Source organism: Pseudophryne corroboree, chromosome 5, assembly GCF_028390025.1.
Source record: "Pseudophryne corroboree isolate aPseCor3 chromosome 5, aPseCor3.hap2, whole genome shotgun sequence".
In the NCBI taxonomy this organism is placed as follows: Eukaryota; Metazoa; Chordata; class Amphibia; order Anura; family Myobatrachidae; genus Pseudophryne; species Pseudophryne corroboree.
In genome coordinates, this window is record NC_086448.1 from 134,269,385 (window position 1) to 134,296,419 (window position 27,035).

The following is a 27,035-nucleotide window of genomic DNA, read 5'->3' on the forward strand; positions in this document are numbered from 1 at the left end:
CTTTAACAATGGCCCTGGAGGGGTCAATTTAGGTTCAAAATACGATTATAATTTGTCACTTACATTTTAGATCTTAAACAGTGACATAAAGTAGACTCCTAACAGAATATGAAACTAAAATATTCCATCTAACTGGGCCAAAACACCTTCAACTACTAAAATGAAATGAGGCACTATCCACTAAGGACCTGAATAGACCTCCAACGTTAGAGAGTGATCGATAAACACATTTAACGTTCATTTCTAAACATAAACAAATGCAGTTAATAATACAAAACTTCCTTAGCACCATCTGGAAATTGAATTGACATTTTCCAAGAACTTTACATAACAATGTAAGTGACCAAATAAAAGGCGCATTTCTGGTGGCACATGGAAACGTCTCCAGCTGTCCCCAGCTCAGACCTCACAGATCCATAAGCTTTCACCTAAAGCCTACACGTTCAATTCCCAAGCTCAGTTTTTCCTAACTAAGCCCTGTGACAAATACAACGAATGATCTGAGCCACTGTTCCACACCCATCCTCCTTATATTCCAAACATTTGTCTAGAAATGAGCCAGAGTTCTGTTACATGATAAATAGGATTTCCCTCTTCACTAAAGAGCTGTGCGATACATTATTGCCAAATCTCATAAGTGATATTCCACAAGTAGAATAGTTCCAAACAGAAATGAAAGCAACGCCACAAATACAGATGTGTCCCCATATAACTAGCCTCAATACGCCATGCAGCGCAAGCAGCCTGGTGCAAATGCCAGGACTCATGCGCCTCTGCTAGCCCTATGCATCTTATTCACCCAAAAATGTATCTTAATTGCAAAGGGATACCACTAGGACGCACAGGGAACCTGCACTGATTCATTTGACATGCAAAACTTGAATATCTGTGTGCAACAGTGACTATATATGAAGCACGATGGAACTTTGCATGGAAAAAAGCATCGTAGTAGTTTGTATACAGATTCAGACGCATACAGATATAAGGCTAGGGCCACGCATGGTGGCCAAGCGGGTCCCGTTTAGGAGCCTGCACATGGGCGTCTATGCAGGCACCCACACATATACGGCAATCCCGTCGCCGCCAGATCCAACCACAGCATGCTGTGGTTGAGCCGGATGGCAGGACGACGGGATTTCAGTATGAACACATACATTTCAATGTATGTGTTCGCACAGTGCAGCTGAGCCGCACTGTGTTCTATTGAAATCCTGTGCGTCAATGGCCGGATCCTGTTCTGCGGCATCCCGAAAACAGGATCCGTGTGAACACAAGAAAACCCTTCCGGCCAAGCGGATCCAGTTCATTGGGACCCGCTTGGCCGCTATGTGTGGCCCTAGGCTTAGTGTCTCATATCAAATGAATCAGCGCAGTCTCCTGCTGCATCCTAGTCGCGTCAAATTGCAACTTGTATGCATTTTCGGGTAAAAAGATTCCAAAATAAACAACAAAAAGAGACACCTACCGCTAGCATATTCGCAATGGACATGCCATGCTGAGAAGGGCTGTTTTGCGCGACTGCAGCATTAGTGTATGACAACACATATGTATGTACAATATTGCATAGTTCTAAGCACAATGTTACCAGTGACCAAAAAAGTAATAAAGACCTAGGGGGATAATTATCAACCCTTCTAAAGAGGACAAGTGGTGGTGTTTCCCACAGTAACCAATCACATTCTAGTTATTTTATAGAAAGCAGTAGATAAATGAAAGCAAGTATCAGATTGTACCTCCACTTGCCCTTTTTAGAAGGTTTGAAAAACATCTCCCCATATAAGATAGATGTTGCTGAGACAGTGTAGGGAAAGACACTTTACGGGTTGTTCCAAAACTTATATACAATACACCCCCAGAGCTGACGAGGAATCAGCGGGTGTGCGAGACTTGTGACAGTGAGGTCACTAGTCCTTAGTGAATTGATAGGTTATACAGGTTATGGCTCCCATATCTGGAATGCTTGGGAGCTGAAGTATTTTGGATATTGTATTTTTTCTTATTTTGAAATATTTGCCATATACACCTTGAACACACTGCCTGAGGGTCATTTGTTGTACAATTTAATCATTTTGTGCATGAAAATAAGATTTTAAACCTACCGGTAAATCTTTTTCTCCTAGTCCGTAGAGGATGCTGGGGACTCCGTAAGGACCATGGGGTATAGACGGGCTCCGCAGGAGACATGGGCACCTAAAAGAACTTTCTAGTATGGTGTGCACCGGCTCCTCCCTCTATGCCCCTCCTCCAGACCTCAGTTAGAGAACTGTGCCCAGAGGAGATGAACAATACGAGGAAAGGATTTTGTTAATCTAAGGGCAAGATTCATACCAGCCCACACCAATCATACCATATAACCTGGAATACACATAACCAGTTAACAGTATGAACAAACAACAGCATCGGTCCAAGACCGATTCTAACTGTAACATAACCCTTATGTAAGCAACAACTATATACAAGTCTTGCAGATTTTCCGCACTGGGACGGGCGCTCAGCATCCTCTACGGACTAGGAGAAAAAGATTTACCGGTAGGTTTAAAATCTTATTTTCTCTTACGTCCTAGAGGATGCTGGGGACTCCGTAAGGACCATGGGGTTTATACCAAAGCTCCCAATCGGGCGGGAGAGTGCGGATGACTCTGCAGCACCGACTGAGCAAATGCTAGGTCCTCATCAGCCAGGGTATCAAACTTGTAGAATCTAGCAAAAGTGTTTGACCCCGACCAAGTTGCTGCTCGGCAAAGCTGTAATGCCGAGCCGCCCAAGAAGAGCCCACCTTCCTAGTGGAATGGGCCTTTACTGAATGCGGTAACGGCAATCCAGCCGTAACATAAGCCTGCTGAATCGTGTTACAGATCCAGCAAGCAATAGTCTGCTTCGAAGCAGGCGCGCCAATCTTGTTGGCAGCATACAGGACAAACAATGCATCTGTTTTCCTAATTCTAGCCGTCCTGGCTACATAAATTTTTAAGGCCCTGACTACATCCAGGGACATGGAATCCTCCAAGTCACTCGTAGCCACAGGCACCACTATAGGTTGGTTCATATGAAACGAAGACACCACCTTAGGTAAAAATTGAGGCCGAGTCCTCAATTCTGCTCTATCCACATGAAAAATCAAATAAGGGCTCTTGTAAGACAAGGCCGCCAATTCTGAAACACGCCTCGCAGATGCCAAGGCTAACAACATGACCACCTTCCAGGTGAGAAATTTCAACTCCACAGTTTTAAGGGGTTCAAACCAGTGTGATTTAAGGAACTGCAACACCACGTTCAGGTGCCATGGTGCCACTGGGGGCACAAAAGGAGGCTGGATGTGCAGTACTCCTTTTACAAATGTCTGGACTTCTGGGAGAGAAGCCAATTCCTTCTGAAAGAATATTGACAAGGCCGAAATCTGTACTTTAACAGAGCCTAACTTTAGGCCCATATCCACTCCTGTCTGTAGGAAGTGGAGAAAACGACCCAGATGGAAATCTTCCGTAAGAGCATTCTTGGTTTCACACCAAGAGACATATTTCCGCCAGATACGGTGATAATGTTTTGCCGTCACATCCTTCCTAGCCTTTATTAGAGTAGGTATGACCTCCTCCGGAATATCCTTCTCCGCTAGGATCCGGCGTTCAACCGCCATGCCGTCAAACGTAACCGCGGTAAGTCTTGGAACATGCAGGGCCCCTGCTGTAACAGGTCTTCCCTTAGAGGAAGAAGCCAGGGATCTTCCGTGAGCATCTCTTGAAGATCTGAGTACCAGGCCCTTCGAGGCCAGTCTGGAACAATGAGTATTGTCTGTACTCTTTTTCGTCTTATGATCCTCAACACTTTTGTGATGAGAGGAAGAGGAGGAAACACATAGACCGACTGGAACACCCATGGCATTACCAGAGCGTCTACTGCTATTGCCTGAGGGTCCCGGGACCTGGCACAATACCTCCGAAGCTTCTTGTTGAGGCGTGACGCCATCATGTCTATTTTGAGGAACTCTCCAGAGACCCGTTATCTCTGCAAAGACTTCTTGATGAAGTCCCCACTCTCCTGGATGGAGATCGTGTCTGCTGAGGAAGTCTGCTTCCCAGTTGTCCACTCCCGGAATGAAGACAGCTGACAGAGCGCTTACTTGATTTTACGCCCAGCGAAGAATCCTGGTGGCTTCCGCCATCGCGACTCTGCTTCTTGTCCCGCCTTGGCGGTTCACATGAGCTACTGCTGTGACATTGTCTGATTGAATCAGAACCGGTAGGTTGCGAAGAAGATTGTCCGCTTGTCAAAGGCCGCTGTATATGGCCCTTAGCTCCAACACGTTGATGTGTAGACAGGACTCCTGGTCTGACCACAGTCCCTGAAAATTTCTTCCTTGGGTGACTGCTCCCCATCCTCGGAGGCTCGCGTCCGTGGTTACCCGGATCCAGTCCTGAATGCCGAACCTGACCCTCTAGAAGGTGAGCACTCTGCAGCCACCATAGAAGAGACACCCTGGCCCTGGGGGACAGTGTTATTTTTTGATGTAATTGTAGATGGGACCCGGACCATTTGTCCAGAAGATCCCATTGAAACATTGGAACCTGCCGAAGGGAATGGCCTCGTAAGTTGCCACCATTTTCCCCAGAACCCGAGTGCATTGATGAGCTGACACTCTTTTTGGCTTTAGTAGTTCTTGGACCATGTTCTGGAGGTCCTGGACTTTTTCCAACGGGAGGAAAACTTTCTTTTGTTCCGTGTCCAGTATCATGCCTAGGAACGCTAGTCGAGTTGTCGGAACCAACTGTGACTTTGGTAGATTGAGAATCCACCCATGTTGCTGAAGCACTCTCTGAGAGAGTGACACGTTCTCCAGTAATTGCTCTCTTGATCTCGCTTTTATCAGGAGATTGTCCAAGTATGGGATAATTGTGACTCCTTGCTTGCGCAGGATCACCATCATTTCCGCCATTAACTTGGTGAAAATCCTCGGGGCCATGGACAGCCCAAACGGCAACGTCTGAAACCGATAATGACAATCCTGTACCGCGAATCTCAGGAACTCCTGATGAGAGGGATATATGGGGACATGAAGGTAAGCATCCTTTATGTCCAGTGACACCATAAAATTTCCCCCTTCCAGGCAGGCTATCACTGCTCGGAGAGATTCCATCTTGAATTTGAATCTTTTCAGGTACAGGTTCAGGGATTTTAGGTTTAAAATGGGCCTGACTGAACCATCCGGCTTCGGAACCACAAATAGCGTTGAATAATAACCTTTTCCCTGTTGGCTCAGGGGAACCCTGATAATCACTCGCTGTTGACACAGCGTTTGAATTGCAGCTAGCACTACTTCCCGCTCTGGGGTAGAAGCTTATAAGGCCAACTTGAAAAATCGGCGAGGCGGCACCTCTTCGAATTCCAGCTTGTAGCCCTGGGAGACTATTTCTATCACCCAAGGGTCCACGTCTGACTGAACCCAGACTTGGCTGAATAGTCGAAGGCGTGCCCCCACCTGTGCGGACTCCCGCAGGGGAGCCCCAGCGTCATGCGGTAGACTTAGCGGAAGCCGGGGAGGACTTCTGCTCTTGGGAACCAGCCGCAGCAGGTGTCCTCTTGCCTCTACCCTTACCTCTGGCGAGGAAAGAGGAGCCCCGACCTCTTCTAGATCTATGCGACTGAAAGGACTGCATCTGATATTGTGGGGGTTTCTTTTGCTGTTGGGGAACAAAAGGTAAAAAGGTCGACTTACCAGCGGTAGCTGTAGAAACCAGGTCCGCGAGGCCGTCCCCAAACAATACATCACCTTTGTAAGGTAAAACCTCCATATGCCTTTTTGAGTCTGCATCCCCCGTCCATTGGCGGATCCATAAGGCTCTTCTTGCCGAAATAGCCATAGCATTGGCTCTTGAACCCAGTAATCCAATGTCTCTTTGAGCGTCCCTCATATATAAGACTGCGTCCTTAATATGAGCTAATGTTAACAAAACTGTATCCCTATCTAGAGTATCAAGGTCAGCTGACAGTGTATCTGTCCAAGCTGCTACTGCACTACATACCCATGCCGACGCAATTGCCGGTCTAAGCAAAGTACCAGTATGAGTGTAGATAGACTTTAATGTAGTCTCTTGCCTGCGGTCCGCAGGATCCTTGAGGGCCACTGTGTCAGGGGACGGTAGCGCCACCTTCTTGGAAAGACGTGTTAAGGCTTTGTCCACTGTGGGAGAGGATTCCCAACGTACCCTGTCCTGTGTAGAGAAAGGGTACGCCATAAGAACCCTTTTGGAAATCTGCAGCTTCTTATCTGGAGTTTCCCATGCTTTTTCACATAACTCATTAATTTCATGTGAAGGAGGAAAGTTTATAACCTGTTTCTTTCCCTTAAACATGTGTATCCTCGTGTCGGGCACCGAGGGCTCATCAGTGATATGTAAGACATCTTTTATTGCAATAATCATGCACTGAATACTTTTTGTCACCCTGGGGTGCAATTTTGCTTCATCATAGTCGACACTGGAATCAGAGTCCGTGTCGGTATCTGTGTCCCTTATTTGTGAGAAGGGACGTTTCTGAAACCCCGACGGGTCCTGTGAGTCGGTACAATACGTAGATTGATTACCTGCCGACGCACTGGACTCTGCTTTGTCCAGCCTTTTATGCAGTGAAGCTACACTAGCATTTAACATATGCCACAGATCCATCCAATCCTGAGTCGGCACCGCCGATTGAGACACACCACTCATCTGTTCCACCTCCTCTTTGGATAAGCCTTCCGTTTCAGACATGCCGACACCCCACACACACAGCGGTATAGCTATGAGGGGACAATTCCCTAAAGCAGGCCCTTTGGAGAGACAGAGAGAGAGTATGCCAGCACACACCAGCGCCAAACTGACCCAGGAAAAAAAATCCAGATAGCGCATATATATATATATATATATATATATATTTCCCCCGCTCATTGCGCCAAATATGTGCCCCCCTCTCTTTTTTTTCAGCCCTCTGATGCTCAGCAGGGGAGAGTCCGGGGAGCCAGCGATCTCTGCAGCCTCTGTGGAGAAAATGGCGCTGGTTAGTGCTGAGGAATCAAGCTCCGCCCCCTCGCGCGGCGGGCTTCGGTCCCGCTCGTAAATTTGAAAAAATGGCGGGGATCTGTAGTTTACTGCCTCTGCAGCCTAACTACATGCTTTAATGTCCAAAACGAGGTTTATTGCTGCCCAGGGCGCCCCCCATGCGCCCTGCACCCATCAGTGCCCAGTGTGTGTGTAAGTGTGGGAGCAATGGCGCGCAGCTTCCTGCTGCGCGCTTACCTCATGAAGATCTGAAGTCTTCTGCCGCCTGACGTCTTCATATGTTTTTTTTCATACTCACCCGGCTTCTTTTTTCCGGCATCTGTGAGGAGGATGGTGGCACGGCTTAGTGACGAACCCCAGGGTGAGACATGTGTTCCGACTCCCTCTGGAGCTAATGGTGTCCAGTAGCCTAAGAAGCAGAGCCCTTAAACTCTTAAGAAGTGGGTCTGCTTCTCTTCCCTCAGTCCCACGATGCAGGGAGTCTGTTGACAGCAGAGCTCCCTGAAAATAAAAAACCTAACAAAATAATTTTTACAGAAAACTCAGGAGAGCTCCCTGTAATGCACCCTATCTCCTCTGGGCACAAGATCTAACTGAGGTCTGGAGGAGGGGCATAGAGGGAGGAGCCAGTGCACACCATACTAGAAAGTTCTTTTAGGTGCCCATGTCTCCTGCGGAGCCCGTCTATACCCCATGGTCCTTACGGAGTCCCCAGCATCCTCTAGGACGTAAGAGAAAGATAGTTTGTGTAGACTGAACCATCAGAGTCTACACAAACTTAATTCTTATAATTCCTGGTTCAGCCTGAAGAAGGCACAGAAAGGGGTAAATTTACTAAAGGTTCTAAAAATGAAAGTGGTGGTGTTACCCATAGGTGCCAATCAGATTCTATCACTTTCTAGGATGCAAATGAAAATGACAGACAGAATTGGTTGATTGGTTGCTATGGGCAACATCACCACTTTTCATTTTTAGAACCTTTAAAAAATGTACCCGTAAGTATTCAGTCTGTGACTAAAGCCCTATACCTTCCAAATGACAACATTCTAGCAGCAATGTCCAGTTACTTCCCATTTCTGGTTACATAATGTAGTTTTTACTGTTGAAATACAATTCCTGACCACTCAAGGCCCTGATCTGGGTAAATCCCGGCCTGTACGTGCTCGTACCTGTTCAGTGATCCTCATGTGGAAGTCATGGAAGTCGCTGTAACGGCGATAGGTTTTCCACATTTCTTCAATGCCATCTAAGCCTCGCCGCTGGACGGTGATGGCATACAGTGCATAGGTTTTGCCATGTTCATTACAAACTCCTGCCACAGCATATGGGTCACAGTCAACATGAACTGGTAGTTTAAGTACAATGTACAGGACCAAATACAAAACACAAAAAAACAAACCAAAGGGATAGAAGCAGAAAGGATGAAATGGCAGGAGGAATGAGCAGAGAATGAAATAATAAAAAAATAAAAAATAAGACAATGCTATGTCCCTATAAATCAAAACAATTAAAGTTAATCTGTCGCTTATGTACAGTGGAGGCTACCATTTTGTGGGCAGAAAGCCAAATGGCTCATTTGATTTGTACTAGTAATACAGTGAACCCATAGGTTGCATTCCCATATACATTGGTTCAGCTCACAAAATGGCTATCTCATCTGTGACAAAATGGTGCGAGCATTTTAATATTGAAAGATGAATAAATATTTAACACAATTTTATACTGTAACTATAATTTGACCTTACATAATCAAGTCATAACCAAGTAATAATCAAGTCATAACCAAGAAAAATTCTGTCATTAATGATGCATGGATACAAAATGTGGCACATAAAAAATTACGGCTGACTGGCACCCTCACCACTTAATTAACTCTGCATAAAAACCTCTACAAGAGGGATCTGAATTCTGAGTTCAGTGTGTATTTAAAAAAATAAATGGAAGTTATGTATTATAGTTGTTGTTCTCGTGATGTGCATGCTATTAATAGGTTGTGGACATATTTGAGATGCATACCACAAAGTTACTAGACTTTTAGATATGATGCGGAGCATGTACATAATAGCTGTATAAATGCAGCGTAACACATTACGCACTAGAGTAGCTATCCATAAAATACGGGTGGTCTTCAGTTTGCCGGCTGTCGGGATCCCGGCGCACAGTAAACCGGCACCGGTATGCTGGCCGCCGGCATACCCTACTACACCCATAAAATACAGCCCCATATTTGAAATAGAAAGTAGGAAATAGATACAATGCCGTGCAAACGTTTTAGGCAGGTATGGAAAAAAGCTGCAGAGTAAGAATGCTTTCATAAATAGAAGTGTTAATAGTTTATTTTTTATCAATTAACAAAATGCAAAGTGAATGAACAGAAGAGAAATCTAAATCAAATAAATATTTGGTGTGACTCTTCTAGGTACACTTGCACAGTTTTTGAAGGAACTCGGGAGGGAGGTTATTCCAAACATCTTGGAGAAATAACCACAGATCTTCTGTGGATGTAGGCTTGCACAAATCCTTCTGTCTCTTCAAGTAATCACAGACAGACTCTATGATGTTGGCTCTGTGGGGGCCATATAATAACTCCTAGTTCTTCTTTACGCTGAAGATCGTTCTTGACATTGGCTGTATGTTTGGGGTCGTTGTTCTGCTGCAGAATAAATTTGTAGCCAAACAACCTCCCTGATAAGTTCCTTCAAAATCTGTGCAAGTGTACCTAGAAGAATTGATGCTGTTTGGAAGGCAGAGGATGGTCACACCAAACATGGATTTGATTCAGATTTCTCTTCTGTTTATTCACTTTGTATTTTGTTAATTGATTTAAAATAAACTATTAACACTCCTATTTTTGAAAGCACACTTACTTGGCAGCATTTTTTCCACACCTGCCTAAAGCTTTGGCTAAACCCAACCTCTCTGGGCATGACAATATTTCGTCATTTAGATGGGCTGGTAATCAGTAGTGGAATAAATTGCATGAATTAACCTTGTTGTCCTGCATTATGGACATTATATTTTAATGACAATCTTACAATGTACAGGAATCAGATTATTGATAATGTAAACAATGATTATTGATAATGTAAACAATGTTTAGATCTTGGCTAAGGGCCTGATTTAGAGATGTAGTAACACAGTACTGTACTTGCATCGCCACCCCTAGAGTGGGATGACCCCCACCCCATTTCGGTAACGCTGCCCAGGGCCACCTCCTCCTCCCTGTCTCCAAACGGCCACAGCCTTTCAATCAGGCTGCAGCTTGGGGGCAGTAGGACCTGTTCTGCACCTGCACAAAACAGGTCCTGGGCATGTGCAGTTCTCCCTACATCATAGCTATTCTGTATACACAACTATGAATCAGGCCCTAGGCCAGGAACTGCTATTTTGTCAGCATTATCCAGACAAACAAACTAGCCAGGCAATAGATATTGGGGCAGATGTATTAACCTGGAGAAGGCATAAGGAAGTGATAAACCAGTGCTATGTGCAAGGTGATAACGCACCAGCCAATCAGTTCCAATATGTAAATTAACAGTTAGGATCTGATTGGCTGGTGTGTTTATCACCTTGCACATATCCCTGGTTTATCACTTCCTTATGCCTTCTCCAGGTTAATACATCTGCCCCATTATACTGTGGGCCAGCTGTAACAGACCCCAGTGTTAGCAGCGGAGGGAAGCTGAAATTAACCCTAAATGGTCAGATCAGTGATTTTTTTTATTCTTAAAGCCTAGGGGCCAATGCAATAACAGCCAAGTAGTTTTGTGTCTTGTGCAGATAACATCAGCTACAGTAAGACTGTGGTCCATGCTGCAGTTCATGTGGAACGCACACTAAACATCAGCAACAGCCTATCTAATTGGCACCTACAGTATATAACATGGACATGATCTAGCTTGTTACTTTATCCATTAATAACATATACAAAATCAGGTCAGTTACATACACAGGACAAATATGGGTGGGCAGACTAAATACCCTTTTACCCATCCCCCACCCCAAGGTTGTTCATTTGACCCACATCTCTTATTCATGTGTGTTTTTCATTAAGGTAGCATTATCTCCAGCCTGTAGGCAGCTACTGTATATGTATCCTCCTATACAAACGGTCAGCACAAATTATTATCTGAATGAGGTCCCCTTGTCGCAGTCTATGAACTTCATCAAAATGTGACTAACTGATGTTATTTCAGATCCTATATTGTATATGAATATCAGAGGCTAATTCCCCCATGTCTTATGTGGCGATTAGTGTGTCTTTAGTGGCTATGTAATGCCATGCAGTCTGCTCCTACAGTATATAATATATAGAGTATATACAGTATAGTATATACAGTCTTCTCCTATATACAGTATCACAGCAGATCACTGGGAGATGTGCTCTCAGGGTGGCATTGGGAATGACTGGTTCCAGTATTCCATAATTCCTTCTCTAGAAAATAATAGTAAACAATAATGATATTTAACTGAACCTGAAGAATGTGCTGCCTTTTCATGTGCTCAGACAGTGAGCACATATTTCATCTCCAGGCTGCTGGTTTCAGCTTTCATATGGTATTTGTCACGCCTATTAAAAGATTTATGGCTCAGGGAAACATTTAACACTGTCAAGAAATCACTGTGTACTCCAACCAACATGATGTGTATATATTTGCTATTGCCCACTTCCCAGCAGGAGACATACCGTATCTATACAGTACGGGAATTGTGGAATGCATCATGTGAATAATCTTATACAGTATGTCCATGTATGTGTTACATATACATGCTGACAGAGTTACATGTGCGTGGGGTCCTTAGAAGTCGATTGTTGCAACTTTTTAGGGCCAAACTCACGAGCGTCTGAACAATTTAAATGTGGATAAACTCCATATCGTTAGCTAGAGTGAACATCACAGGACATCACTTGTAGTAATGGTCACTGATGCCACATATTGCTGTCAGGATGTAGCTATGTGACCGGCGGGGTCACAATACCGACACCTATATCCCGCCCCCTCATAATGCCGACTAACAGGGACTATTCTCAATCGTGGGTGTCCACGACATCCATAGAGTGGGAATAGAACCTGTGGCAAGTGCGGTTCGCCATCGAGCCCGCAAGGGTCTTCGGCCAGCATTCTAAATCCTGGGATTCCAGCGTCGGTATGGTGACCGGCGAGATCCCAAACGCCGGTCACCCATACCCACCCCATTGCTGTCTGTTAGCCTTTCCTTATGTGTAGTTATTTATAAAGTATATGAAAAGCAGATAATACAAAAACAAGGAACAAGCGAAGAAACGCGTCAATAAAGAACGCCCTTTAAGCTAGATCTACAATAAGGTCTCCTAAGTAACTTGTACTCTCTAATTTACATTCCCCAACAATGGGAAAGCAGGACAATTGACGGATGAGTAAGTATGATTATAGGACACAGGTGTTACGCTTCTATTACATTTCACAGTGTCAGGACCACTGACAGAAAACTGTTCCTCAGTATTATGCTTACCGGCTGCAAACACCAACCCGCTGTTTCAGGTCTGTATTTATTTTGTGCACCCTGTATGTCACTGCTTTGTGTGTGCCCTATTTTCCTACACTTTGGCCCCTAACAAAATCGAGGACATTAATAATATTCCTGCTATTATTATTAGAGATGTAGTATGTCACAACAGAATACCTGCATATGAGATGTTCGCCTTGCATGCCAATATCATTAGGTATCACTGCAACGGTCATGGTGGCTAACGAATATAGTTTAATAGTGTTGCACATAACTGCAGTGAAATAACAGACAACATGGCTACTGGAGATGAAGTGGCCCTTATGACACAGTGAGAGCTGAACGCAGATGTGTCTGTGTCACAGAAGTGAGAAAATGACATGTACACACATGGAATGGGTAATGCATCAAATGTGAGAAGCGGTTTTTGTGAGGGAAGTATCGGAAATGGCTCTCACCAGTGTCAGAAATATAAGCATGAATTTGTACCATCTCATCAGCGCTGACATTTGACAGGTCGTCAAGAGACTGAAGGAAAAAAACACAAGATGCCTTATTACACATTGGGTAAATCACAGTTAAACAAAAAACACTACATTATGAAAAGAAGAAAAAAAAACAGATGTAGACATTTATTTAAGACATTTCCTTCTATTTTGTGCTACTTTCCCTTTAAGCAAATAAAAAACCTTGCAACTCGGTGACCTCTGGAATGACCTTTCCCCCCAATTCATTGCCTGTTCTGTTTATTGTAACTGAGTGACACAGGGGAGCTGTATTATTTGAGTAGGCATTTACTCCAGACATGGAGCCAGGCCAGAAACAACTAATCTGCTAGTGTTCAAACACCTGCACAAGCACGGCTGTCCCAGAATAGCACTAAACATTACAAACTGAGGGAAAGGAAAAGATTCCTTCACATACACACTATTGTTTCCCGGACCTCATACCAATACCAACATTTCCTCCTCATTCAGAGAAATGCTCCTTTCATCATCAATAATACGAGAACGCCATTCACTGCAGCAACCAGACTACACTACAGAGGTCAGGTGACTAACGGGTGACGGATATTTTTTTTTTTTTTTTTTTTTTAAGGACAAGAGATCAATCTGTGAACTAAAAACAGAGGTTTAATACCATAATATAGCACCTGCACATTCAAATGCTATGGTCCCCTTTTGATAGGGCACAATGAGTTGTATCTGCTGCATTGAGCCCTATCTAGAGACATAAGGGGGTAATGTAATAGTTTTCTGAGATTACTCACCTGGCGAGATTTTGGAGACTTCACAGCTAAATGTAAGGTGGCGATCAGTTATAAAGCTGGTTTTGCCTTATATGTGATTGCCGCTTTAAAACTGTTGGCCAACTCGACAAAGTCACACGTGTTCTGTAATCTTGGAACCTATTACATAACCCCCATGGTGAGATTGTTTGACGATTTATGTATGACTGCTGTTCATACTGCCATGCCAGAGATCAGCATTAAAAAACATTATCGCCAGGATGTAATGGAGTCTGAAACCGCTGGAGGTGCGGGAGGTCGGGCGATCGCAGACAATTTTTTTAAAGGGGCAATCACTTACTAGGCATGGTTTTGCCGTGTAAGCGCTCTCCCCTTTAAAAAAAAAACGTTTGCGACCGTCCGGCATCGCGCACCTCCAGCGATCTCGGACTCCATTATATCTTGTACCGTAGGTATGCGAAGCAACAGTAATACACGGCAAATTACACATCTTGTCCATCAAATCTAAACTTTTTTTTAAATGAGTTTTCGTTTTACTTTCGATCTCACCCCATCAGACAGACACCTTTCTACCCATTAAATGCTCCTTTTATAATCAACACTTCTAAATGCTTATTCCCATCCTTAAATCCTTATCTATCTATCTATCTATCTATCTATCTATCTATCTATCCTCTCCTTCTCACACACTACCTGCCCTACGCAGTACACCCGTCCCTTGCTCTGTCTTCCCTATTGAATGGTAAGCTCTGACCACTTGTGCAACGGTTTAAATCTGAAAGAGATTTTATCTGTTAACCACTAATTACACCTCACCATTTGTACAATACTGTAGAATATGTTTAGTACTTTGCCGAAACCTTTTTTTCGCTACACTCTGTTTAATTCTTATAGCTACAGTGAAACGGACGAGAATGAATTGTTGCATTCTGCAATTAAATGAAAAAGATGACAGGGATTTGCAAAGAAATGAAAGGAAATAATGTATGGTAATAGCTCAAATGTTTCACTTCTCAAAAATATTATAATTTTTTTTAAATAATGACAATGATTTGCCACCCACAACTTCTAGAAGAATAACATACCAAATTTAAGCTGCCCGTTGGCGATCCGTTAAAAGATTCTGTGGATAAAGAGGGGAAAAATATTAGTTGGAATGTAGAGAAAGCTTTCTAAATAGCAACAGTAACCGGGGCTCACGCACTAGGAATCAGATCACGTCAGTTGAAAACACGACAAAAAAGCACGAAGAAGAACTTATGGCACACACCCAACATCAGAATCTCTAAATCCCAAAGGTCTCCAACCAAAACATCTGAAATATAAGTATGTGTGCTCCTGCAACAAGCACAGAACAGGGCATTCACAGCAAGAAGAATGCACATTTTAAATTGTCACATCATAATTGGTTATTTTATTATGTAACAATCAAGATCATTTTTTTCAAGGTAAATATATATTTTTAAAAGGATTTCTATACAATGCAATGGGCAAACGTAAAGTGCTTTGCAGACCTATATGTTGTGGATGCCCATTTCTGCATTGAAACTGCAGAAAGGGAGGATAAAGGATTTCTTATGGACTTGTTCCCACAAATGTGCAGTAAAGAAGTTCTTAGAACCTCGGGGGTCATTCCGAGTTGATCGCTCGCTAGCAACTTTTTACAGCGCTGCGATCAGGTTAAATCTCAGCAAAACTGCACATGCGTATGCACAGCAATGCGCAGGCGCGTCGTACGGTTACAAAGAGGATCGGTGCTGGGCGATGGATTTAACGAAGAATCCAATCGCAAGGTGATTAACAGAAAGAGGGCGTTTGTGGGTGTCAACTGACAGTCTTCTGGGAGTGTTTGCAAAAACGCAGGCGTGTCCAAGCGTTTGCAGGGCGGGTGTCTGACGTCAGTTCTGGGAACAAAGAGACTGAAGTGATCACAGCGGCTGAGTGAGTCCAGAGCTACTCAGAAACTGCAAAATCTTTTTTATGCCGTCGGCTGCAACAGCGTTCGCACACTTGCAAATCGAAAATACACTCTCCCATAGGCGGCGACTATCTGATCGCAGCGCTGCAAAAAGTTGCTAGGGAGCGATCAACTCGGAATGACCCCCCCTCATGCATTAATGCACATTACGAGTACAATGGTATGCATAACTAAAAGCATAATGCATGTTGAGCGTATAGAAAACACATCACTAAAGCTGGACATACATTAGGACGATATCACATACGAATGTACGATTCCGTCCTATTGTATGATGCATCGCGTGTACAAGGTGCATTTTTAAGGCACCCTTATGATGCAATGCGCGGCCCTGGGGGAGGTCGTGAGACAACTCACATTAGATGTAATGTATGGCCAGAACAAGAGATGTCTAAAAGATGAATTCATTTACACGCATTTCTCCAGGTGTTAATGCGCCATTAAATGTTTTGACTCAGAGATTCTTACCTATTTTATGTGCGTGTATTAAAGTAGTTAGTGGGGTGATTACATAATACATATATACTCATATAGCAGAGGTGGCTTTTCTTCCACCCTAGTCAGCCTGTAAAGGAGGATATACAGTACATCATGGTTATGACACAGGAGAGACTCACCTGCGACTAGGGTTGCCATCTCATCCCTTTAATTCTGGGCACATATTACAGATGTTCTGTGGCTGGCTGACTTCAAGACTCCATTTCACCTGGTTTTAATCAGCCACAGAACCTGTGTAATTAATGTGTGTCCAGAATTAAAGGGATCAGGTGGCAACCCTACCTGCGACATGTACAGACATCCAGTGGCTGCAGAACATTCCAAAAACAGAATCCTGGGACACCCAGAAGGTGAGCTGTATCACTGCTATAAATAATACCCACTAGCTGTTCCTCATTACAGACTGATCAGCATTTTTAATGTAGGAATCTACATCTATATAATCCAACGGACGCCCACATTATCGGTTGGACTTTATTCATGGATTTTTCTCTGATAACACGAATGTTACTTATAAATCATTGTTTAAAAAGGATTCCTGCAAATTTGAAATTGATGAAAAAAGGAGATTTACAGTAGACTTACCATAGTTAAATCTTTTACTGCGAAATACACTGGATTCCACAGGGAATAACATTGGGGGTGTAGAGTTGGATCTTGATCTGAGGCATCAACAGGCTAAAGCTTTGACTGTTCCCAGGATGCACTGCACCGCCTTATCTATAGCCCCGCCTCCAGGCACTGGAGCTCAGTTTCGTTAACCTGCCCAATGCAGTAGCAGGTAAAATAGAGACTGTAGATGTTAGCCACACAGAACCACATTCTCATGACAGGAGAAGGGACTAGCGGCTAATGCCATACTAACCCAAAGAAGCTAAGTGCGTCAGGGTGGCCGCCCTGTGGAATCCAGTGTACCTCGTAGAAAGAGATTTAACTATGGTAAGTCTACCATAAATCTCCTTTTCTGCTGCGGGGTACAATGGTATTCCACAGGGAATAACATCGGGGATGTCCTAAAGCAGTTCCTCATGGGAGGGGACGCAATGTAGCGGGTACAAGAACCCGGCGTCCAAAGGAAGCATCCTGGGAGGCGGAAGTATCAAAGGCATAGACCCTGATGAACGTGTTCACTGAGGACCACGTAGCCGCCTTGCACAATTGTTCCGGGGACACGCCACGGCGGGCTGCCCAAGAAGATCCAACAGACCGAGTAGAATGGGCCTTGATAGCAGCAGGGGCTGGCAGTCCAACCTAAGCATAAGCTTGTGCAATCACCATTCTAATCCATCTGGCCAAGGTCTGCTTATTCGCAGGCCAACCACGTTTGTGAAAACCAAAAAGGACAAAAAGAGAATCCAACCTCCGTATGGAGACAGTCCTCTCCACATATATACGGAGAGCCCGTACCACATCCAAAGACTGCTCTTTGGAAGACAAACCAGGAGAAATAAAGGCTGTAACCACAATCTCTTGATTAAGGTGGAAAGATGACACCACTTTGGGTAGATAACCAGGGCGAGTTCTAAGAACTGCACGGTCACAGTGAAAAAGCAGAAAGGGTGGACAACAGGACAAAGCCCCTAAGTCCGACACCCTCCTAGCAGAGGCAATAGCCAGCAGAAAAACGACCTTAAGGTCCACAGATTCAAGATGTTCAAATGGAGACTCTTGCAGGGCATTCAGGACAGACAGACAGATCCCATGGAGCCACAGGAGGGACATAGGGAGGCTGAATCCATAAAAAAACACCCTGAGTGAAAGTATGAACGTCAGGAAGAGATGCAATTTTTCGCTGAAAACACACCGACAAGGCAGATATATGAACCTTGAGGGAGGCCAAACAAAGGCCTAAGTCCAGGCCTTGTTGAAGAAAAGCCAAAAGTCTGGCAGTGCTGAACGTATATGCATCATAATTCTTAGTAGCACACCAGGTGAAGTAAGAATTCCAGACCCTATAATAAATCCGAGCTGAAGCCGGTTTACTGGCTTTTAACATAGTTTGAATGACCACATCAGAGAAACCTTTAGCCCTCAGGAGTGAAGCCAGTCGTGCCAGGTCCTGGTAGACACTGGGGCCCTGAACGAGGAGGTCTGGTCGTTGAGGGAGTAGAAGAGAACACTCTATCGAGAGACCCTGCAGGTCTGAGAACCAATGACATCTGGGCCACGCTCGAGCGACTAGAAGCAGTATTCCTCCTTCTTGCTTGAACTTCCGTATCACCCTGGGCAGAAGAGACACCGGAGGGAACACGTATGGCAGCCGAAAGTTCCATGGAATTGCCAGTGCGTTCACGAATGCTGCTTGAGGATCCCTTGTTCTTGCTCCGAAGACCGGAACCTTGTGATTGTGTCGAGACGCCATCAGGTCTACAGCTGGTAGGCCCCACTTGTCCACTACTGAGTTGAAAGACTTCCGGATGAAGACTCCACTCTCTGGCGTGTACGTCCTGATGACTGAGGAAGTCCGCTTCCCAGTTGAGTACTCCCAGAATGAACACTGCCGATATAGCCGGCAGATGGCGTTCCGCCCATTGAAGGATTTTTGACACTTCCATCATTACCATGCTGCTTCGAGTGTCGCCTTGATGATTTATGTACACCACCGTGGTGGCGTTGTCTGACTGTACTTGAACACTGCTCGCAACTCCAGAATATTTATCGGGAGGAGAGATTCCTCCCTGGTCCACCGACCTTGAAGAGAGTGTTGCTCCAACACCACGCCCCAACCCCGCAGACTGGCATCCGTCGTTAGGAGGACCCAGTTGGAGATCCATAAGGGATGACCCCTGCTCAATTGTTGGTCCTGTAGCCACCAGCTCAGTGACAGATAGACCTACGGAGTCAAGGAGATCATTTGAGACCTGATCCGGTGAGGCAGGCCGTCCCACTTGGAAAGGATTAACCTCTGTAGAGGGCGGGAATGAAATTGAGCTTACTCTACCATGTCGAAAGCCGACACCATGAGGCCTAGTACTAGCATCGCCGAGTGTATCGACACTCCCTGGCGAGAGAGGAAGCATCTGATTCTGTCCTGAAGTTTCAGGACCCAAACTAAAGACAAGAACAAACTTTGGTTGTGTGTGTCCAGTAACATCCCCAGGTGCACCACGCTCTGAGCAGGGACCTGCGAGGATTTCTTCCAGTTGATGAGCCACCCGTGGGCTTGTAGGAATTGGACAGTCAGTTCCAGATGACGGAGAAGAACCTCTGGGGAGTTCGCCAGGATCAACAAGTTGTCCAGATACAGCAGGATCCTGATACCCTGACGGCGGAGAAGGGCCGTCATGATCGCCAGGACCTTGGTGAAGATCCAAGGAGCCGTGGTCAGTCCGAAAGGTAAGGCTTGGAATTGATAATGTAGGTTGCCAATAGCAAACCGAGATATTGCTGATGCGATATGGCAATAGGTATGTGTAGGTAAGCATCCTGTATGTCCAGGGATACCATATAATCCTTGGGTTCCAAAGCAAGTACATAGAGCGCAGGGTTTCCATATGGAATTTGGATACCCTGCCAAATATGTTCAAAGATTTGAGGTTGAGTATAGGCCAGGAGGATCCATTCGGCTTTGGAACCAGAAACAGCATCGAATAGTATCCCCTGCCTCTCTGAGACAGAGGCACCGGCACAATCACTCCAGTATCCAGGCGGGATTGTACAACCAAATGTAAAGTTTGTGCTTTTAATGGATCTGAAGGGATAACCGCCGGGCAAAACTGGCGAGGGGGACGTCTCCTGAAAGAGATCGCGTACCCGTGAGAGACCACTTCCTGCACCCAGGGTTCCGAAGTGGTCTTTATCCTTACCTGGGTGAACAGCAGAAGTCAGCCTCCCACCTTGGGGTCCCCCAAGGGGAGGCCCGCCCCGTCATGCAGCAGGCTTGTCTGGTTTGGAAGCAGGCTGAAGGGCGGCCCTAAAACGCTTAGGTTTGGGCTTAGAGGATTTGGAAGTGCGAGACTGTCTCGGGTACTCCTGACCCTTTGCTTTACCTGGAGGGCGAAAGGAATGAAAAGTAGTACTCTTAGCCTTCGGAGCTGAAGGATTAGTACTTGGGAGAAATGCAGTCTTGGCCGATGCCAAGTCGGTTACAATCTTGTTCAGATCCTCCCCAAATAGTATATATTCCTTAAAAGGGAGCACCTCCAAGGTCATCTTAGAGTCCAGGTCCACCGACCAGGACCGTAACCACAGAATTTGGCGAGCTAGGATAGACATAGTAGATGCCTTAGCCGCCATAACGCCCGCATCAGAGGCCGCCTCCTGAATATAATGGGAGGCTGTGGTAATATACGACATATATTGTCTGGCAGTGTCAGAAAAATCTAGAGGTAGCTCTTCCTCAATAGCTTGAACCCATGCTTCAATGCCTTTTGCAGCCCAAGAGGGTGCCATAGTGGGTCTATGTACAGCACCTGTAAGGGTGTAAATTGACTTCAAGCAACCTTCCACACGTTTATCCGTCTGTTCCTTCAGCGAGGTGACGGTGGTGACAGGCAGAGTAGATGACACCACAAGAAGGGCTACATGCGAGTCCACTGGTGGCGGAGTTTCCCACTTGTTACTCAACTCCGCAGAAATAGGATAATGAGCTAGCATCTTTTTAGACAGGGAAAATGTATTTCCTGGAGTAGATCAGGATTCCGGACGTATTTCAATTAATTGGTCAGAATGTGGTAAAACTAATTTAGTAATATTCTGACGTTTGAACTTTTCAGGTTTCAAAGACGTGTCGGGAGTGTCAACGTCATCATCAATCTGATGAATCGGCTTGATAGCCTCCACTAGGTCATGGGCATCGACCTGTGTTGTAGACTCATCATCAGAAGCAGCATCAGCATCTGATGAATGATATATTCCCCATCCGAGTCGGAAGAATCATCCGAAATATTAGTAGATTGTGAGGAAGAAATGGCCACTTAGATGACCCTTTGGTTCCAGTAGGGCGAGGGTTAGGTTTTTGTTTAACCAAGGACTGATTTAATTGCTGTAACTGGGTTGACAGAGTATCCGCCCATGGTGGATTAACTACAGGGACAATATGTGGCTGTAATGGCACAGGAGGTCCCAGAGGGGGCGTACGCCATGTTACAAGCGTAGTCAGCATATTGAAAAATGCAGCCCAAGGTGGGTCTTGATTTGCCAAAGGTGCTGTGGGCTGACTAGGGGGGGCAGAACACCCGCTACCGGAACCCTCAGTAGAAATCTTTTCCGGAGATAAATTTGTGACGTCAGCACTGCATGATGCAGGAGCGTCTGCGGTTTTCCCGCCCTGTGTAGCAGACATTATTGGGAATGTAGCCGTAGAGCGTAACAGTACAATATAGCCAGACAAACACACTACCTGACAAAAACCCTGTGTTATGTGACTGCAAATTTACAGCACAACAGAGGATTTAAGCGGTATCAAGTGACTGAAACACACAGTGAAAAATACTAAACAGTATATCCTTTGATCCCCAGGGTACAGAATACAGTGATAGCAATATGTGTGATACACAGAAAAGAATTCACACAGCAGCTATAGTCACACACAGTCACAGGTACAATGTAGAAATTATTACATATAAGCAATAAAACTGCACTGGACTAGTAATACTACATATAGCTATATATGTATACAGATATAATAATGCACAGTAAACACTGGATGTATACCACAGAATACTAAATATTCATGTAGAGTGCACTTGTTCTTAACTAAAGCTGTCTAAACGACATGCAGAATATTTAAGTGTCCTGTAAATACACAGCGCTGACGAGACAGGCGGCTTTACAGAGGAGATAGTGCCGAGCGGTCCCAGGATCAGCGCAGCTCTGTGAAATGGCGCCCAAACGCTGACAGGTAGCGAGGGAGAGAGAGATGCAGCTCCAGAGCGGGAACAAATGCTGTAGATGGCGCCTGGAGCTGGGGGAGGGGCAACAGGTCAGCGCCTTATCCCCTCTGCTGGACTTCACCCCTGGGTACTATGGAGCCTATGTTAAACGGATTTTAGTAAATACGAACTGTGCTGGTGGATATAGTGGGGTCCCTGCACAGCCACAGTGTCCAGGCCAGCGGCGCGGTCCATCTCCTGGGACCGCGGCCTGGATCGCGATTTCGGCGGGTCCCAGCTAGGGGACCCTCCTACCTCCTCCATGAAGTGCGGCCACGCGATCCAGGAGAGCAGCAGCAGTGATGTGTGCCTTAAGGGAACCGGAGAGCCTCCGCTGCAAGTACCTGGCAACCAGGGCGCGGGAGTATGCAGCGCCGCTGAGGGAGGTGATGGAGCTGCAGCAGAGAATGTCAGACTGACATGCCTGTGCTGCAGCCCTTGAAGTCTTCTTTCTTTTTCAAAAAAGCTCTTTTTAGGGCTGCCTAGCGCAGCACCACCTGTTAGCTGCCTGCACTCCAGGCACCAACTTACAAACTGAGCTCCAGTGCCTGGAGGCGGGGTTATAGAGGAGGCGGTGCAGTGCATCCTGGGAACAGTCAAAGCTTTAGTCTGTTTGTGTCTCAGATCAAGATCCAACTCTACACCCCCGATGTTATTCCCTGTGGAATACCAGTGTATCCCGCTGCAGAAATACAGCTTGCAGGGGTACAAGTCATTGTGCAAATGTGCCCGTTTATAGGTCGAATTCACATTTGACCTATTCAAAAGCCCGTACAGATTTTTCGACTTGACGAAAAATCCGCCCGGGCGAAAACCACGTGGATCAGCAAATTCGTTGCCAATCCACGTGTTTTGTCGAATTCACGGGCGTTTGACAGTTTTTTGGTCCGTTTTTGCCCATGCCGATTCAACAACAAAAAAAATAAGATTTTACTTACCGATAATAAGATTTTACTTACCGATAAATCTATTTCTCATAGTCCGTAGTGGATGCTGGGGACTCCGTCAGGACCATGGGGGATAGCGGCTCCGCAGGAGACAGGGCACAAAAGCAAGCTTTTAGGATCACATGGTGTGTACTGGCTCCTCCTTCAAGCCTCAGTTAGGTACTGTGCCCGGACGAGCGTACACAATAAGGAAGGATCTTGAATCCCGGGTAAGACTCATACCAGCCACACCAATCACACCGTACAACTTGTGATTTGAACCCAGTTAACAGTATGATAACAATGAAGTAGCCTCTAAAAAAGATGGCTCACAACAATAATAACCCGATTTTTTTGTAACAATAACTATGTACAAGTAATGCAGACAATCCGCACTTGGGATGGGCGCCCAGCATCCACTACGGACTATGAGAAATAGATTTATCGGTAAGTAAAATCTTATTTTCTCTAACGTCCTAGTGGATGCTGGGGACTCCGTCAGGACCATGGGGATTATACCAAAGCTCCCAAACGGGTGGGAGAGTGCGGATGACTCTGCAGCACCGAATGAGAGAACTCCAGGTCCTCCTCAGCCAGGGTATCAAATTTGTAGAATTTAGCAAACGTGTTTGCCCCTGACCAAGTAGCTGCTCGGCAAAGTTGTAAAGCCGAGACCCCTCGGGCAGCCGCCCAAGATGAGCCCACCTTCCTTGTGGAATGGGCATTTACAGATTTTGGCTGTGGCAGGCCTGCCACAGAATGTGCAAGCTGAATTGTACTACAAATCCAACGAGCAATAGTCTGCTTAGAAGCAGGAGCACCCAGCTTTTTGGGTGCCTACAATATAAACAGCAAGTCAGACTTTCTGACTCCAGCCGTCCTGGAATTATATATATATATATATATATATATATATATATTTTCAGGGCCCTGACAACGTCTAGCAACTTGGAGTCCTCCAAGTCCCTAGTAGCCGCAGGCACCACAATAGGTTGTTTCAGGTGAAACGCTGACACCACCTTAGGAAGAAACTGGGGACGAGTCCGCAGTTCTGCCCTGTCCGAATGGAAAATCAAATATGGGCTTTTGTAAGACAAAGCCGCCAATTTTGACAATCGCCTGGCCGAGGCCAGGGCCAACAGCATGGTCACTTTCCATGTGAGATATTTCAAATCCACAGATTTGAGTGGTTCAAACCAATATGATTTGAGGAATCCCAACACTACGTTGAGATCCCACGGTGCCACTGGAGGCACACAAGGGCTGTATATGCAATACTCCCTTGACAAACGTCTGGACTTCAGGAACTGAAGCCAATTCTTTCTGGAAGAAAATCTATAGGGCCGAAACTTGAACCTTAATGGACCCCAATTTGAGGCTCATAGACACTCCTGTTTGCAGGAAGTGCAGAAATCGACCTAGTTGAAATTTTTTCGTGGGGCCTTCCTGGCCTCACCCACGCAACATATTTTTACCACATGCGGTGATAACGTTGTGCGGTCACCTGCTTCCTGGCTTTGACCAGGGTAGGTATGACCTCTTCCGGAATGCCTTTTCCCTTAGGATCCGGCGTTCAAACCGCCATGCCGTCAAACGCAGTCGCGGTAAGTCTTGGAACAGACAAGGTCCCTGCTGGAGCAGGTCCTTTCTTAAAGGCCGATGCCACGGTTCCTCTTGGAACAGACATGGTACTTGCTGAAAGCAAATCCCTTCTTAGCTCCCGAGGCCATTAGTCCTCTGTGAGCATCTCTTGAAGTTCCGGTTACCAAGTCCCTCTTGGCCAATCCGGAGCCACGAGTATAGTTCTTACTCCTCTATGTCTTATAATTCTCAATACCTTGGTTATGAGAAGCAGAGGAGGGAACACATACACCGACTGTTACACCCACGGTGTTACCAGGACGTCCACAGCTATCGCCTGAAGGTCTCGTGACCTGGCGCAATACCTGTCCCCTTTTTTGTTCGGGCGGGACGCCATCATGTCCACCTTTGGTCTTTCCCAACGGTTCACAATCATGCGGAAAACTTCCCGATGAAGTTCCCACTCTCCCGGGTGGAGGTCGTGCCTGCTGAGGAAGTCTGCTTCCCAGTCGTCCACTCCCGGAATGAACACTGCTGACAGTGCTATCACATGATTTTCCGCCTAGCGAAAAATCCTTGCAGTTTTGCCACTGCCCTCCTGCTTCTTGTGCCGCCCTTTCTGTTTACGTGGGCGACTGCCGTGATGTTATCCCACTGGATCAATACCGGCTGACCTTGAAGCAGAGGTCTTGCTAAGCTTAGAGCATTATAAATTTGCTCTTAGCTCCAGTATATTTATGTGGAGAGAATTCTCCAGACTTGATCACACTCCTTATGTGACTGCTCCCCAGCCTCTCAGGCTGGCCTCCGTGGTCACGAGCATCCAATCCTGAATGCCGAATCTGCGGCCCTCTAGAAGATGAGCACTCTGTAATCACCACAGGAGAGACACCCTTGTCCTTGGATATAGGGTTATCCGCTGATGCATCTGAAGATGCGATCCGGACCATTTGTCCAGCAGATCCCACTGAAGAGTTCTTGCGTGAAATCTGCCGAATGGAAGCGCTTCGTAATAAGCCACCATTTTTACCAGGACTCTTGTGCAATGATGCACTGACACTTTTCCTGGTTTTAGGAGGATCCCGATTAGCTCGGATAACTCCCTGGCTTTCTCCTCTGGGAGAAACACCTTTTCCTGGACTGTGTCCAGAATCATCCCTAGGACCAGCAGACGTGTCGTCGGAACAACTGCGGTTTTGGAATATTTAAAATCCACCCGTGCTGTCGTAGAACTACTTGAGATAGTGCTACTCCGACCTCCAACTGTTCTCTGGACCTTGTTCTTATCAGGAGGTCGTCCATTTTCTTTGAAGACGAATCCTCCTTTCGGTCATTACCTTGGTAAGGACCCGGGGTGCCTTGGACAATCCAACGGCATCGTCTTGAAACTGATAGTGACAGTTCTGTACAACGAACCTGAGGTACCCTTGGTGAGAAAAGGCAAATTTTGGGACATGGAGGTAAGCATCCCTGATGTCCCGGGACACCATATAGTCCCCTTGTTCTTTGCTATCACTGCTCTGAGTGACTCCATCTGGATTTGAACCCTTGTAAGTGTTCAAATTTTTCAGATTTAGAATAGGTCTCACCTAGCCTTCAATACCACCATATAGTGTGGAGTAATACCCCTTTCCTTGTTGTCGGAGGGGTAATTTTATTATCACCTGCTGGGAATACAGCTTGTGAATTGTTTTCAATACTGCCTCCCTGTCGGAGGGAGACATTGGTACAGCAGACTACAGGAACCTGCGAGGGGGGAAACCTCTCGACATTCCAATCTGTACCCCTTGGATACTACTTATAGGATCCAGGGGTCCTGTACGGTCCCAGCGTCATGCTGAGAACTTGGTAGAAGCGGTGGAGGGCTTCTGTTCCTGGGAATGGGCTGCCTGCTGCAGTCTTCTTCCCTTTCCTCTATCCCTGGGCAGATATGACTCTTATAGGGACGAAAGGACTGAGGCTGAAAAGACTGTGTCTTTTTCTGCAGAGATGTGACTTAGGGTAAAAAAAACTGTGGATTTTCCAGCAGTTGCCCTGGCCACCAGGTCCCATGGACCGACCCCAAATAACTCCTCCCCTTTATACGGCAATACATCTTTGTGCCGTTTGGAATCTGCATCACCTGACCACTGTCGTGTCCATAAACATCTTCTTGCAGATATGGACATCGCATTTACTCTTGATGCCAGAGTGCAAATATCCCTCTGCGCATCTCGCATATATAGAAATGCATCCTTTAAATGCTCTATAGTCAATAAAATACTGTCCCTGTCAAAGGTATCAATATTTTTAGTCAGGGAATCCGACCAAGCCACCTCAGCTCTGCACATCCAGGCTGAGGCGATCGCTGGTCGCAGTATAACACCAGCATGTGTGTGTATACTTTTTAGGATATTTTTCAGCCTCCTATCA

At 45.7% G+C, this 27,035-nt stretch overlaps 1 protein-coding gene across 3 annotated transcripts in view; it reads right to left on the minus strand.

Moving 5' to 3' along the window:
• The window catches only part of SNX13 (sorting nexin 13), a 266,302-nt gene that overhangs the window by 55,757 nt on the left and 183,510 nt on the right, over positions 1-27,035 (minus strand). For 2 of the 3 annotated variants that reach the window (XM_063921738.1, XM_063921741.1), the window contains 3 exons: positions 14,853-14,890; positions 12,977-13,046; positions 8,201-8,376 (listed from right to left, as the gene is read on the minus strand). In XM_063921738.1, the coding sequence (XP_063777808.1) occupies positions 8,201-8,376; positions 12,977-13,046; positions 14,853-14,890 (284 nt within the window). The remainder of the gene's footprint in view (positions 1-8,200; positions 8,377-12,976; positions 13,047-14,852; positions 14,891-27,035) is intronic. The other variant, XM_063921739.1, reaches the window with a different exon arrangement.